Source organism: Pseudorasbora parva, chromosome 3, assembly GCF_024679245.1.
Source record: "Pseudorasbora parva isolate DD20220531a chromosome 3, ASM2467924v1, whole genome shotgun sequence".
Lineage (NCBI taxonomy): Eukaryota > Metazoa > Chordata > Actinopteri > Cypriniformes > Gobionidae > Pseudorasbora > Pseudorasbora parva.
The window spans coordinates 3,095,850-3,112,285 of NC_090174.1; the positions used below are offsets into that span (position 1 = coordinate 3,095,850).

Below are 16,436 nucleotides of genomic sequence, written 5' to 3' on the forward strand. Positions count from 1 at the left end.
ACCCACCTCCTCCCCAGCTCCTCCTTAAACGCAGGTCAACTTAATCAGTGCCGTTCTGTTGTCATTGAGGCATGTTCTGTTCTAAAATGGGGTTTCGCTGCCCTCTCTGTTTAAAAAAGGGAGGTTGTCAACAGAATCTGCTGTTGTTCCCTGTTTTGGTTTTCATGGAGCTCATAAAAGGAATGGGGAATTAAGAACAAAACCATATTGCCAAATGTGTGTATATATACCAATATATACCAAATGTGTGTATATAATATTTTATATGCCAATCAAAAGTTGACTAAACGTAAGTCTATGGTGTTTTTGACTTAAGTGGCGCTGACTGAACTGTGGTTCACGTGACTTGTGCATCATCTTCTAAAGTCATGCAGTAGCTTTGTGTGAAGAATCAGAATGAAATGCTTTTTTTTTTTATGGTTTAGTATATAAAACACAAAACTATGACATTCAGTACAATATAATATTCTCCATTATTATTGATATTTTGAATTGGCTTATATTTTAACATTTTTTAGTTTTCATTTTAATTGTAGTTTTAGTAACTTTATTGTATGTGTGAGTGAGAGTGAGTGTGTGAGTGTGTGAGTGTGTGAGTGTGTGAGTGTGTGAGTGAGTGAGTGAGTGAGTGAGTGAGTGAGTGAGTGAGTGAGTGAGTGAGTGAGTGAGTGAGTGAGTGAGTGAGTGAGTGAGTGAGTGAGTGAGTGAGTGAGTGAGTGTGTGAGTGTGTGAGTGTGTGAGTGAGTGAGTGAGTGAGTGAGTGAGTGAGTGAGTGAGTGAGTGTGTGAGTGTGTGAGTGAGTGTGTGAGTGAGTGTGTGAGTGAGTGTGTGAGTGAGTGTGTGAGTGTGTGTGTGAGTGTGTGAGTGTGTGAGTGTGTGAGTGTGTGAGTGTGTGAGTGAGTGAGTGTGTGAGTGAGTGAGTGTGTGAGTGAGTGAGTGTGTGAGTGAGTGAGTGTGTGTGTGTGTGAGTGTGTGTGTGTGTGTGTGTGTGTGTGTGTGTGAGTGTGTGAGCGTGTGAGCGTGTGAGCGTGTGAGCGAGTGAGCGAGTGAGCGAGTGAGCGAGTGAGCGAGTGAGCGAGTGAGCGAGAGTGTGTGAGTGAGTCAGTGAGTGAGTGAGTGTGAGAGTGTGTGAGAGAGTGTGTGTGTGTGTGAGTGAGTGAGTGTGAGAGAGTGTGTGTGTGTGTGTGAGTGTGTGAGTGAGTGAGTGAGTGTGTGAGTGTGTGAGTGAGTGAGTGAGTGAGTGTGTGAGTGTGTGAGTGTGTGAGTGAGTGAGTGAGTGAGTGAGTGAGTGAGTGTGTGAGTGTGTGAGTGTGTGAGTGTGTGAGTGCGTGAGTGCGTGAGTGCGTGAGTGCGTGCGTGAGTGAGTGAGTGCGTGAGTGAGTGAGTGAGTGAGTGAGTGAGTGAGTGAGTGAGTGCGTGAGTGCGTGAGTGCGTGAGTGAGTGCGTGAGTGAGTGCGTGAGTGAGTGAGTGAGTGAGTGCGTGAGTGAGTGAGTGAGTGAGTGAGTGAGTGAGTGAGTGAGTGAGTGCGTGAGTGCGTGAGTGCGTGAGTGCGTGAGTGCGTGATGTGCGTGAGTGAGTGAGTGAGTGAGTGAGTGAGTGCGTGAGTGCGTGAGTGCGTGAGTGAGTGCGTGAGTGCGTGAGTGAGTGAGTGAGTGAGTGAGTGAGTGAGTGAGTGAGTGAGTGAGTGAGTGAGTGAGTGCGTGAGTGCGTGAGTGCGTGAGTGAGTGAGTGCGTGAGTGCGTGAGTGCGTGAGTGCGTGAGTGCGTGAGTGCGTGAGTGAGTGAGTGAGTGAGTGAGTGAGTGAGTGAGTGAGTGAGTGAGTGAGTGAGTGAGTGAGTGAGTGAGTGAGTGAGTGAGTGAGTGAGTGAGTGAGTGAGTGAGTGAGTGTGAGACTGTGTGAGAGAGTGTTAACTTGTTTGAAGTAAACTCACTGACTGCAGTTTGTTTGAATCAGTGATGGCAGGAACTCTTGGGACTTCAGTGAACTAATAAACACTTGAAACTTGTCAGATGTCAGAAAGTTCGAGATACGGTTATTCCGATTGAAGTCGGAGACTCTGTTTGGAGTACATCTGACAATGTCACCTTTAGTTTAAAGACGTCAGGAATCGTTAGAGATATCAAACGAGTGCTGGTATGAAGGGAGCTCGTTTACTGCCGTTTGATGCTCTGAAAAACATATTTGAAGTCAGGAAAATGGACCGCTTGCTCAGGATGTCGAAATAACTCTCATCAGAGATTACTAAAGTCTAAAGGACATGTGGAGAATCAGGTGGAGTCACACGAACCCATACACAGCCTTCAATACGGATGAGGCCTCATTAAAACTCTATATATGCCTACATTATATATAGTAAACACTGTCAAATTGTGAAATATTTTAACAGTTTAAAAGAACTGTTCTCTATGTGGATATAGAGTAAGGTGTAATATATTCCTGTGATCAAAGCTGAATTTATCACCATTACTCCAGTCTTCAGTGCCACATGATCCTTCACTAATCATTCTCATATGAGGATTGGAAATGTTTCTCATTAGTTTTAATGTTGAACACAGTTATGCGGCTTCAGATTTTTATGGAAACTGTGATACAAGTTTGAGATGAATACAAAGAAAAATAAAATGGAAATAAATGTATATTTTTATTCAGAAAACTGTTCAAAATTGAACATTAATATTCAAATAAAATAAATACTGTATTTTCTATTAATAAAAGTTTCCTGAAAATAGTATTACATTTTCAACAAAAAAATAAGCATCAAACGGGATAATTTCTGATAATTGAGCATCAAATTAGGATATCATATATATATATATATATATATATATATATATATATATATATATATATATATATATATATATATAATTTGATCTAATTTAATTTGGTGAGCATGTGAGATTTCTTTCAAAAACATTTCAATCAATAAATGACTAAATATTTTTCACTGCCATTATATTTATTATAACTATTTACTTACTGGATGTGCTCATTACACTTCTTTATTATTTTTTTTTTTTTTTTGCATTTTGTAAATCCCATTTCACCAGTCGTGTTTTTACCATTATGCTGTTGTGAACGGTAACATTGAATCTAGCTCACCGTGACGGTTATTGTGTCTTTCAGAGATGTCGGGGACCGGGGCGGACATCTCTCAGGTGCACTGGAAGCAGCAGTGGCTGGAGAACGGGACGCTGTACTTCCACGTGTCCATGAGCAGCTCGGAGCAGCTCTCGCAGGTCACTCAGCCCACCGTCCGTGAGCCGCCGCGAGTCCTGCACGAACACATGCATCTGCTGCACATCTCGGTCATGGTGAGTACCGACTGCGGCTCCGCTGGCTCGGAGGGCGTCTGGATTTGGACTGTATTTCAAGACGATATCAATCAATCAATCAATCAATCAATCAATCAATAAATCAATCAATCAATCAATCAATCAATCAGTCAGTCAGTCAGTCAATCAATCAAAACTTTAATTCAGTACACACACGAACACAAAATAACATTTTTTTTTTTTTTTTTTTTTTTTTTTTAAATCACACATTTACATATAGGGAAGTACGGGGCACAACCTAACGTTTTTTAACTGTCTCAGTTTGTGTAAATCCACTTGGAGTTTAGAGTATTTATTTTTTTCCCACATTAATTGCACACATGTCTAGTACAATGATGTGGTTTTGTTTCATTAAAACAGTGTTCACTTTTTTCTTGATTTATCCCGAAAGAATGGAAGTCAAATGTGACAAGATGCCCCATAGGTGGGGTTCACTGTAACATGAGCAAATTATTAAAAAGACATTCATGAGCAAATGATTACACAAATTTGTTTTATTTAGACAACATATAGAATAGAATAGAATAGAATAGAATAGAATAGAATAGAATAGAATAGAATAGAATAGAATAGAATAGAATAGAATAGAATAGAATAGAATAGAATGCAGCAATTCACTTGCATTTGCAATTGAAAATTATTTTATGCATATATGCACTGGTGCACACTACTGGGAATGACACTAATAAAAAAATCATGGTTTTGTAATGCAAGTGTAACGGAGACAAGTTAGTAAGAGCTGTGTGTGTAAACCTCACTTCCCTGGCCTCAAGAGGTGCGCTAGGAGTGTTTTTGAGCATACTTGTTAGCTTGAGTGGGTCATGTAGGAGCGGTTACATTTGGTGCCGTGACCCTGATAGGAGTGAAGTTTAGGGGAATGATTGTAACAGAGGCAAGCTAGTAAGATCTGTGCATGTTAACCTCACTTCTCTGGCCACAAGAACCCTGCTAGAGACTGTAAACTTTAGCATCCTTGTTAGCGCACTCGGCTCCCATTTGTGTCCTATTGGACTGGTTATATTTGGTGCCGTGACCCTGACAGTAGTGAGGTTTAGGGGAGTGAGTGTACCTAGTGTAGTAAGAGCTGTGCATGTGAAACTCACTCCCCTGACCACAAAAGGCACACTAGAGAATGTAGTCTTTAGCCCCCTTGTTAGTACACCAGCCTCCCATGCCAGAGAGACAGCAGTTTGAAGTCATGTAATGCTTTTCTTTTATTGTGATTTTCATTATTTTCCTTCCATTTGAACAAAAAGCGCACTAAAGTTTGCTGATGATGCTGAATTCAGATACAATGTATGAATCTTAAATGGATCAAACTGATGTTAACCTTCCGAGAGCATCCAGTTAAGCAGCTTTTGATATTCATAAGCCAGGATTCATTCATTCTCTGGTTGATAATATTGTGTTTATGCACAGTGGTTGATACCGCTCTGGCTTTGTTTAGAACTATTTTCATTGGCAAAGAAAAAAAACAAACAGTCTAATGAGCCAGATTTACAACAGCTTGCTCCTCTTTTAGTTTTAATAAACTATTGTCAGGATTTACTAAAGGCATGTAGTGATAAATTAGTGGACAGGGTAATTTTTGCGGCTGATCTTATTGCATATGCATATTTAGCAGTTTCCCTTTCAGACTCAGTATTTATGGGAGAAGAGTATTTAAATGAATCTTGCTAGGTGATTTACAAAGGTTTGCATTTGTGTTCGTGCCATTATTTACCGGCCCCACTAAAAAAAAGCATGCTTTTAACCCATTTTGCACTTTATGTCAGTAAATAAGCAAATTCTCTGTAGCTCACCTGCAGTACTTACCACTCTCATCTGCGCTTTCACAGCTGTACTGATATTTGGAGAAACAGCACTCCTGTTCATGTCATAGTGCTTTATTTGCATCCGATGCCAATCTCTATCTTTTTTTCAGTGTATTGCACTTTGCATACATCTGCAATGCAAAACACTGAAAACACAATTCCTAAAACAGTTGATGACACACTGAAATATTGCCTGGATTTTGAAGTATTTAATAATCATTTGATTCTGTGTTCAGAATTGTAATGTTAAATCACTGCATGCATTCATATACAAATAAAAAAGAAAGCACAATATTTGTATACATGTTTTCTTAAAGCTCCACTGTGTGATATTTTCCCTCATCTAGCGGTGTAAAGGTATTTGACCATCCAGTGAATAATAGTTTCTGTTCCTCTCAATTCTGATATCGTTTTAACTCCTACGGTGGCCGATTTAGTCCAAGATTAACATGGCTTCCAGTTTGACCTCGTTCATGAGTGCCGTCGTGTGTTAAACGCGAAAGGCGAAGCTTGAATTTACGGGTATGTCCCTCTTCGGGTACTGTACTTTCAAGATGGAGGAGCAACATGGCGACCGGCATTCAAACCCCTCACCTGTATGTATTTTCAACGGCATATTATAAACTTACGAGAATACTTTATTACTTGAAAGAAGTAAATATACATTAATGAGCACATATATTTTTGAAAGAACTAAGTGTTTTTAGCTAAGAATAAACAAAAAAAGTTACACAGTGTAGCTTTAAAAAAGTGAACGTGACGCCCTAAAAATGTACGTTTAGTCATCTTGAACTGTGAAGTTGTGAAAACTTAATAACTTTGTTATTTAACCCTAGAGCAGACGCTAGCCAATTGCGTTTATTTAACCCTAGAGCAGACGCTAGCCAATTGCGTTTATTTAACCCTAGAGCAGACGCTAGCCAATTGCGTTTATTTAACCCTAGAACAGACGCTAGCCAATTGCGTTCATTTAATCCTAGAGCAGACGCTAGCCAATTGCGTTTATTTAACCCTAGAGAAGACGCTAGCCAATTGCGTTCATTTAACCCTAGAGCAGACGCTAGCCAATTGCGTTTATTTAACCCTAGAGCAGACGCTAGCCAATTGCGTTCATTTAACCCTAGAGCAGACGCTAGCCAATTGCGTTTATTTAACCCTAGAGCAGACACTAGCCAATTGCGTTTATTTAACCCTAGAGCAGACGCTAGCCAATTGCGTTTTTTTAACCCTAGAGCAGACGCTAGCCAATTGCGTTCATTTAACCCTAGAGCAGACGCTAGCCAATTGCGTTTATTTAACCCTAGAGCAGACGCTAGCCAGACGCTAGCCAATTGCGTTTATATAACCCTAGAGCAGACACTAGCCAATTGCGTTCATTTAACCCTAGAGCAGACGCTAGCCAATTGCGTTTATTTAACCCTAGAGCAGACGCTAGCCAATTGTGTTCATTTAACCCTAGAGCAGACGCTAGCCAATTGCGTTTATTTAACCCTAGAGCAGACGCTAGCCAATTGCGTTCATTTAACCCTAGAGCAGACGCTAGCCAATTGCGTTTATTTAACCCTAGAGCAGACGCTAGCCAATTGCGTTCATTTAATCCTAGAGCAGACGCTAGCCAATTGCGTTTATTTAACCCTAGAGCAGACGCTAGCCAATTGCGTTTATTTAACCCTAGAGCAGACGCTAGCCAATTGCGTTCATTTAACCCTAGAGCAGACGCTAGCCAATTGCGTTTATTTAACCCTAGAGCAGACGCTAGCCAATTGCGTTCATTTAACCCTAGAGCAGACGCTAGCCAATTGCGTTTATTTAACCCTAGAGCAGACGCTAGCCAATTGCGTTTATTTAACCCTAGAGCAGACGCTAGCCAATTGCGTTTATTTAACCCTAGACCAGACGCTAGCCAATTGTGTTTATTTAACCCTAGAGCAGACGCTAGCCAATTGCGTTTATTTAACCCTAGAGCAGACGCTAGCCAATTGCGTTCATTTAACCCTAGAGCAGACACTAGCCAATTGCGTTTATTTAACCCTAGAGCAGACGCTAGCCAATTGCGTTCATTTAACCCTAGAGCAGACGCTAGCCAATTGCGTTCATTTAACCCTAGAGCAGACGCTAGCCAATTGCGTTTATTTAACCCTAGAGCAGACGCTAGCCAATTGCGTTCATTTAACCCTAGAGCAGACGCTAGCCAATTGCGTTTATTTAACCCTAGAGCAGACGCTAGCCAATTGCGTTTATTTAACCCTAGAGCAGACGCTAGCCAATTGCGTTTATTTAACCCTAGACCAGACGCTAGCCAATTGTGTTTATTTAACCCTAGAGCAGACGCTAGCCAATTGCGTTTATTTAACCCTAGAGCAGACGCTAGCCAATTGCGTTCATTTAACCCTAGAGCAGACGCTAGCCAATTGCGTTTATTTAACCCTAGAGCAGACGCTAGCCAATTGCGTTCATTTAACCCTAGAGCAGACGCTAGCCAATTGCGTTCATTTAACCCTAGAGCAGACGCTAGCCAATTGCGTTTATTTAACCCTAGAGCAGACGCTAGCCAATTGCGTTCGTTTTAAACACCGGTGAATGAGTGATTGCAATTGCAAGTACAACCAAATAAATCCATTTTTTCTCACAGACTATCTATCAAAAGGTGCCTTTTTTGTGCAGTGTTGTGGTCCGAGTGGAAAGTAATGTGATTGGCTGTTGTCGGTATGACGGTCGCATCAGCACCTCCTTCAGCCACGCCCCCCGTCAAGCGTTAATGAAGACTAACGGTAACGTGTGAATGCAGTGTTATGGGTTTGGAATGAATTATAAATTTTTGATGAACTAACCCTTTCATTTCAATTTAACTGATTTTAACTTTTTAAGTTATACAAGAGTAATATTACAATATGCCAATGCTCTTGGTGAGTTCATAATGTAAAACATTGTCAGAATGTAAGAAAGCGTAACTACATTAGTGACATTAGGCTTGTATTATATTTTTAGAAAACGTTTAGATTATGAGCATTTATTACATTGCTACTGCAACACATTATGACTTTGAAGCGTAATTTTCTGCACGGCTCCGTATCATTTTGATTATTTCAAAAGCCATGTAGCAAAAGAAACAGAGAAACTCAAAGACATAAACAACAGGATGCACATGACAATTTGAAGTAAGTGAACCTGCTGCCCTAAAAATGTACGTTAAGTCATCTCGAAATGTGTAGTTGTGAAAACTTGGATATTTGAGTTGAACAACTTACAAATTTAAGGCAGCACAAACACTTCTTTTTAGGTTTAAATAACAAAAACGTGTGCTGCTTTATGGAATAATATTTCAGGGTTGTTTAATCATTATTATTTTGTGTCCTCTTTCAAAGCTAATTTGGACAATATTTACCTAATTATTACTGTTTTCCCCAAACCAGTGTGCTAATGTTAAAGAGCATTGTTCATGCAGTTTGTTAGAAGGATAATGTAGCTTTAACTGAGTCTGAAACATCATTTGCAGTCTATAAAGAGTGTCTGCAATGCTACTGTTCACTCATTTAATTGTAATAAGTTGTTCTGCTAGCCTACCAGTAGAAGATTACTAAAGTAGACAGGGGAATGGTGTAAATCACACTTATTTTTACAGTGTAAAAATACTCAACTTCATCCAGAAGTTGTACATGAGCAAGAGACAAGCAGCTCAATGCCCACAGCAGAACCTTTATTGCATCAGCAGCAAACCAAAATAATAAACATCATCTTCTCCTCTCCTCAATCAGAAAACATTTTCTCTTTTCTTACACATGTAGGCCATACACTGTCAAACCTATAAGTTCAACACACTTGTTCAAATCCATTGGCTCAAATGAATTATGGCATTATGCGGGATGCCAAAGTCACATCCATAGGGAAAGAGGGTCACTGGCAGTTCTGATGACATGAAAAGATGAAAATTATATGTTATGACCTTTGCCGTCATTGGATCTCAGCCAATTTGAAGACGGTTCCAACTGTTCACCCAAAAATGAAAATTGTTATTAACAGAGGTCTCAGATTTCATCAAAAATATCTTCATTTGCGTTCTGAAGATGAATGAATGCTGCATTCACACAGGGCGTCAGCATTAGCACTTCTCCTTTACGTTTAATGGGTGACGTCATGTATTGACGCTAGCCAATTGCATTCATTTAAAACACCGGGAATGAGAATGATTGCAATCGCAAGTACAACCAAATACATCCATTTTTTCTCACAGACTATCTATCAAAAGGCGCCTTTTTTGTGTAGTGTTGTGGTCCAAGTGGAAAGTAATGTGATTGGCTCTTTAATTTTAACGTATTAATTTTAATTTAACTGATTTTAACTCCACTTTTTAAGATATTCAAGAGCAATATTACAATATGCCAATGCTCTTGGTGAGTTCATAATGTAAAACATTTGTCAGAATGTAAGAAAGCGTAACTACATTAGTGACATTAGGTTTGTATTACATTTTTAGAAAACGTTTAGATTGTGAGCATTTATTACATTGCTACTGCAACACATTATGACTTAAAAAGGGTAATTTTCTCCAAATGCACGTCTCCGTATCAGTTTGATTCTTTCAAAAGCCACGTAGCAAAAGAAACAGAGAAACTCAAAGACATAAACAACAGGATACACATGACAATTTGATTGATTTTTCCAAAATGACTTTTAATATCTAGGGACAGCAGTCTCTCTCTCTCTCTCTCTCTCTCTCTCTCTCTCTCTCTCTCTCTCTCTCTCTCTCTCTCTCTCTCTCTCTCTCTCTCTCTCTCTCTCTCTCTCTCCAGCAGAGAAACAGACGCTTGTCATCCGCGCTGCTCTGATGCTGCATCGATAACCAGAGCGCTGCTGCTGTAAAGCTCATTACTGCTCTGCTCTGAGCTGAGTTTTGGTCGTTTCATGAATAAAATTGATGTGTGTGTAGTGATCATGGAAGAAGCAGGTTATGTCACACACTCTCTCTGTTCAACAGGTGAATCATTGGCATTACATGGTACGGAATAAAATACATAATTTTTTTTTTTAGTTATGAAGAAAAAAAAAATGCAGGTTTATATCCCACAATTCTCATAATTCAGATGAAATATACATACATATTTTGGAAAAATGTTCACACAATTCTGAGAAAATGTGTCACAATTGCTAAGTAAAACAACGTTTATATCTTTTCCACCGTTAATAAAATAAGTTTATTTCTCACAAATACATAATTTCTGAGAATTGTGTATACAGTATATCCTGCAAATCTGACTTTTTTACTTTGAGTTGTGAGATATGAGCTGAGAAAAGAAGTTCTGCAAAGATTTTTTTTTGTTGTTGTTGAGAAAACCAAAAAAGCATACATTTGTCTTGAGGTGTGTGAAATAATAAGCATAATATCTGACGGCAGATAATTTGATAACTGAATAATGTAAAATTTCAGAAACTGGTTTTCAGTTCTGGTTCTCAAATGTGATTTCAGTAACAAGATGCAACTGTGATAAACATATGAGGGTTTTTTTTTTGTTTTTTTTTTCTGTGAAATTACTGTAAGAACACGTTTTCAGTATATTATCTATTGTAGAAGTTGATCTTTAACGGTAAAGGTCAATAGTGAGATATAAAATAAGTCCCCGAACAACAATACACATCTGCTGTAAGACACATCATCTCCAGTGGAGTGTGTTTTCCACAAGACATAACACACACACACACACACACACACACACACACCTGCACATCTCTCCTCAATCCGCCTCCAGAGTCACACACATTGACACTTTTGTGTGAGAGACTGATATCATTCAGACGCAGGAGAACAGAACTAGAGCGGATAAAAGTGAGCAGCCGCAGAGAGAAGCATGTTTTCCTCTTCATGGGAAAACAAGGTGTATCTGTCGGTGTGTGTGAGCGGCCAGCGGCGTGCTGGCATTTTCTATGAGCATCATTAACTGTAATTCTGTCAAGGAAGTGACAGCCTGAAGGCGTTGAGCTGTGCACTTCCGCCAGCGAGCTGTCGCTCACCCTCTGTTCACGCTCACTCGTTCGTTATCTCAGGTTTGATCCTCTCGTTCTGAAGATGAAAGATGACTGGGCTGAACGATTCAGGGTGCGGTTTTGCAGGATTATTTATCAAAACTGATGGTCAGTAAATGTTTATGGCCAATGATTCTGACACACCTGCATGTTTTGTTGTTGTTGTTCACTTCAGTTAAATTCACATTTATTTCTGTAGCGCTTTTCAGAATACGTATCATTTCAAAGCAGCTTTACAGAAAGTTCCTGCATCTGCATTAACTTTTACAGTGATATGTTATCAGAGGAGACTGTGTCCAAGTTATGCATTTCAGAAATGCACAGTTAGCTAATAATGCATTCATTTAAACATATAAACAAAACATAATTGCAATAAAGGATGTTTTTTATTAGGCTATATATATATATATATATATATATATATATATATATATATATATATATATATATATATATATATATATATATATATAATATATATATATATATAATATATAGCCTAATAACTATAATTTATTTTATTTATTTATTTATTTTTTCATTACTATTATTATAATATATATAATATATTTATTTTATTTTTATTTTATTTTTTATTTTTTTTCATTATTATTATTGACGTGCATTTTGCCGTTATCTTTTCCCTTAATATCCCTTCTGTAAGACAATTATACAAAATCTTAATCTCTACCTACACTACTATTCAAATGTTTGGGGTTGGTGAGATGTAGCCTGACGTGGTCATACTCAGCTCTAGTCAGAATATGAGTCTGATGCTCCATTGGGCTGTGATTATGGGGTGTGTTTCAACCCAACCAGGAAAGACATCAATTGGACAGACCGACAACCAATCAGAGCAACTAAGCGACGCATTGTCAAATGTCAACAGAGCTCAACTGCACTGTGTTGTCAAGTCCGTGTTTTTTCCGCGGGTTGTTTTCTATGTCCGCGGGTTGAAGCGACTATTATGTGATATATAGACCCATGAATGCAAAATTTAGCAGGCAACCTTACCAGAATAACACACATTTTACCCCTGGAGAACCCCCCGAGAAGCTATTGTTTAGGGCTAGTAGTTGGCGGGTTTTGTTGTAAAAACTTGGCAACCCTGTCTGCACGCGAGGTGAAATCAGGCTGGAATACACGATCTTTGCCGGTGTTCTAAAAAAATAACATAATTTAATGATACACAGAGTACTTAACCAACATGACCATCATTTCTGAGAGAACTTGTGAAGGTGAATGCATACACAAGCAAGCTCTCCGTTTAGGATTCAAACAAATATAATCCAAGCCCCTTTGATGACGTGATGATTACGTTACTGTTGATCATCTGTCCATCATCGTCTACAGCCCGCAATGGTGATGATTTCATTGGTCTGAACAGTTTCTGTTCGGGGATAATAACTCCTCTATGGAGCAATGCCAGACCGAGCTGCCCGACCTAAAAATATTGTGGGCGGGGCTAAGTTCGGCTGGCGTCCAGGCTAGGTGAGATGTTGAAATTATTTTGAAAGAAGTTGCATAGTCTTGAGAGCAACATTTGGGACACTAAGTGTGTATGCGGCACTACATTTGTTGTGTGTAAAGGGTGTCATGACCACCCTGGCATGTTACTGCCGCTCCCACACTGTTGAGAGTACTGTCAGTCTGACGATTCCTGTGTGCCATTAGATCAGAGTACTTCAATTCATTTAAAAGAAAAATTGGAGCGCTCAGCAACATTATTAAATCAAAGAGCTCTGTCAACGCTTTGGCAAGGTAACACTTGTTAAACCATACAGTAAAACTAAATTCAGACTAATGGCCTATTTAAAAAAAAAAGAATAAATAAAAAAAAAATAACAGGGACAGGAACAGTAAAAAGTGCACAAATCAGTGTTTTGTTAGGTCTGTATTTAAGCCAGTTGAGAACTCACACTGTGAAATGGGCAGTTAGCATTGCTGCAGGTAAATCACACACTCCCTCAGTTATCACACTCATGTCAGCATTTCACGATGAAATGAGTGTATTATATGTTGACTCTATAAAGTTTTCTTCTCTTACTCTCACCTCCAAAATGTTTTTTTGCGCCAATGCATGTGTTTTGTAATTTTTCCATATAAAATGTTAACAGACATTTAACAAAATGGTAGAATAAAATGTGCTAACTCATACGGTTACAAAACTAGTAAACTCACAAAGGCGAAGGAGAACTCTGAACTTTTAATGACAAACCAGTATACAGGAATGAGAACTGACAAACCCTGAGGGACAACTGAACACTAAGGCCCCGTCCACACGAAGCCAGAGCTTTCCCAATACAATCTTTTCTTTCTCATCGTTTCAAGAAATTGAACTGATAATGCAAATACGGTAATAAAATGACACAATATTGATGTGCGCATGCCCAGTGCCCGTATGTCCAGCACGGTGAAAGAGTCAGGGCATACAACTATGGGCATTAGGAATGCGCACATGTAAAAAACATGTCAGGCCAGCTCCAACTCATGAATAGTCCCAAATATTCAACGGTGTGCTGCACATTTTCTGGAGGACAGTTTCTAGCACCTGTGAGAGCACAGAACGTTTTTATGTCTTTGTCGTTTCTACAAATGCAAACGTTCTGGTCCAGTTGTTTGGTATGGCTGACCTTATGGACTGTCAGTATTGCTTTGCTCTGAGAGCTGATGCTCCAAATATGGTAAGGACCTTGACATTTCCGTCACACAAGGTATTCAGGCCAATCACAATTCACTGGATCGCTGGCCAATCAGAGCACACCACGTGTTTCAGAACGATGAGCTTTGTATCGTTCACAAATAATGGGCATAGAGGAGCAACTCTAGTGTACAGTAAGTGTAAAATAGTGACTTTTTTAAACCTAAAACCATGTAAACACATTGCGTGAAACCAAATATACCAAATAATGTTATTTATAGAACGGCTTTAAAGAGCTTTCTTGTCATCAGGGATCTATATGTACAGAAGAATAAACTAATGTCTCCCTGAGACTCCTAGTGCTACACATGGGCAGTGCAAATCAAAGGTAATATAACACACAATCCGATGCTTTAAACAGGAGAGTAAAGATAACACACTAATGTTAGATAATGAGTTTGGCTTTTGGAGCATTTCCAGTGAAGTCTCAAGCTCAAGTCCTTTTTCAGCCTTAGAAGTTTTGCATGTTTTTACTGTGAATAAATGAAAGGAAGTCAGTCTTCTAGAATAGCTTTGATCTACATTTTGTCATGATTTTCTCATCGTTGTGTAAATGTTTTATATCCATGCCTCATCGTGGTCATTGTTTCTCTGACAGCGGCTCCAGTATTATTAGCAAATTACACTAAAAGCAGTGTGTGGCGTAAAACTACAAATCTGCTTGAGGTTTTCTTTGATCAGCTCATTTTATGAAGCGTTCAGGCTAAAGGGCGGTCACGAGAGAATGAGAGCCTTCAGGTTTCATATGCTTTATTGATTTCTGTGTGGCACAGAGTGATCACGCGCAGATGTTTGTTACTCCAGTGAGCAGCTAATAAAGGCCAATTTACGAGACCCTACAAGCCCCGTTACCTTTAATAGTCACATGGATGATCGTCCTGCATGAAAATATAGTGAAAAAAAAAAAAAAAAATTCTTTATATGTGCAGCAGATGTAGATTGCTGAGTCCTCTTGCAGTTGACCAATATAAAGAATGTTGCATTTCATAGTAAGATTAGAGGAACACACATTAGAGAAATGCACGATAATGAACGATAGTTAACATTTATAGAAAATTATCAGCCTGTCCTCACTCCCATTGGGCTTTTACAGCCATGCTGTCTTTCAGATAGATAGATAGATAGATAGATAGATAGATAGATAGATAGATAGATAGATAGATAGATAGATAGATAGATAGATAGATAGATAGATAGATAGATAGATAGATAGATAGATAGATAGATAGATAGATAGATAGATAGATAGATAGATAGATAGATAGATAGATAGATAGATAGATAGATAGATAGATAGATAGATAGATAGATAGAGTGCCTTGTGAAAGTATTCAACCCCCTTGAACTTTGCGACCTTTTGCCACATTTTAGGCTTCAAACATAATGATATGAAACTGTAATTTTTTGTGAAGAATCAACAACAAGTGGGACACAATCATGAAGTGGAAAAACACTTATTGGATATTTCAAACTTTTTTAACTAATCAAAAATGAAAAATTGGGCGTGCAAAATTATTCGCCCCCCTTAAGTTAATACTTTGTAGCGCCACCTTTTGCTGCGATTACAGCTGTAAGTCGCTGGGGTATGTCTCTATCAGTTTTGCACATCGAGGTCTGAAATTTTTGCCCATTCCTTCTTGTAGAACAGCTCAGTGAGGTTTGGATGGAGAGCGTTTGTGAACAGTTTTCAGTTCTTTCCACAGATTCTCGATTGGATTCAGGTCTGGACTTTGATTGGCCATTCTGACACCTGTTGGTCTATGTGGTTTACAGGGACTCTCCATAGGCGTAATGGTTTTTATACCGTACCAACCGTATTTTCTGTCCCCCTACACTGCCCCTGCCCCTAAACCTACCCATCACAGGAAACATTCTGCATTTTTACTTTCTCAAAAAAACATAATTTAGTGTGTTTTTAAAGCTATTTGAAATATGAGGACATTTGAAATGCCCTCATAAACCACAATGATCTCATAATACCAGTGTAATACCCATGTAGTTATACAAATTTGTGTCCTCATAAACCACATAAACAGGCTCGCACACACACACACACACACACACACACACACACACACACACACACACACACACACACACACACACACACACACACACACACACACACACACACACACACACACATACACAGCTTCCCCCCGTCTGGCTTTTCCCACATGTCAAAGCATGGCTATGGGGATTTGCTCCCATTCAGACACAGAAGCATCATGCAGGTCAAGTTCTTCCACACCAGTTTCATTAAATCCTTTCTTCATGGACCTCGATTTGAGCACCGGGACATTGTGATGCTGAAACATAAAGCTTCCTTTTGCAAATGCTGTAAGATGGAAAATGCTAAGATAGCCAAATCTGTTAATTAAGAGAAGTGTCAGCGTGCACAGGCTCTTACACTCTCACTTTGTATCTGTTGAACATCATCATCCTCTTTCGCATTGATATGGCAATATTCTTATCTAAATGGAAGTGTTTTCTTAATGGAATTGTTATCTCTTAATCTCACCGAGCATGCCGTTGAAACATAAACATGTTGATAGCTTTATCAGCG

The 16,436-nt window shown here is 39.0% G+C and overlaps 1 protein-coding gene across 1 annotated transcript in view; it reads left to right on the forward strand.

Annotated features, from left to right (window-relative positions):
• The window catches only part of LOC137070425 (astrotactin-2-like), a 620,747-nt gene that overhangs the window by 105,491 nt on the left and 498,820 nt on the right, over positions 1 to 16,436 (forward strand). Inside the window, exon 2 of the mRNA XM_067437549.1 lies at positions 3,129 to 3,316. Coding sequence (XP_067293650.1) covers positions 3,129 to 3,316 — 188 coding nt within the window. The remainder of the gene's footprint in view (positions 1 to 3,128; positions 3,317 to 16,436) is intronic.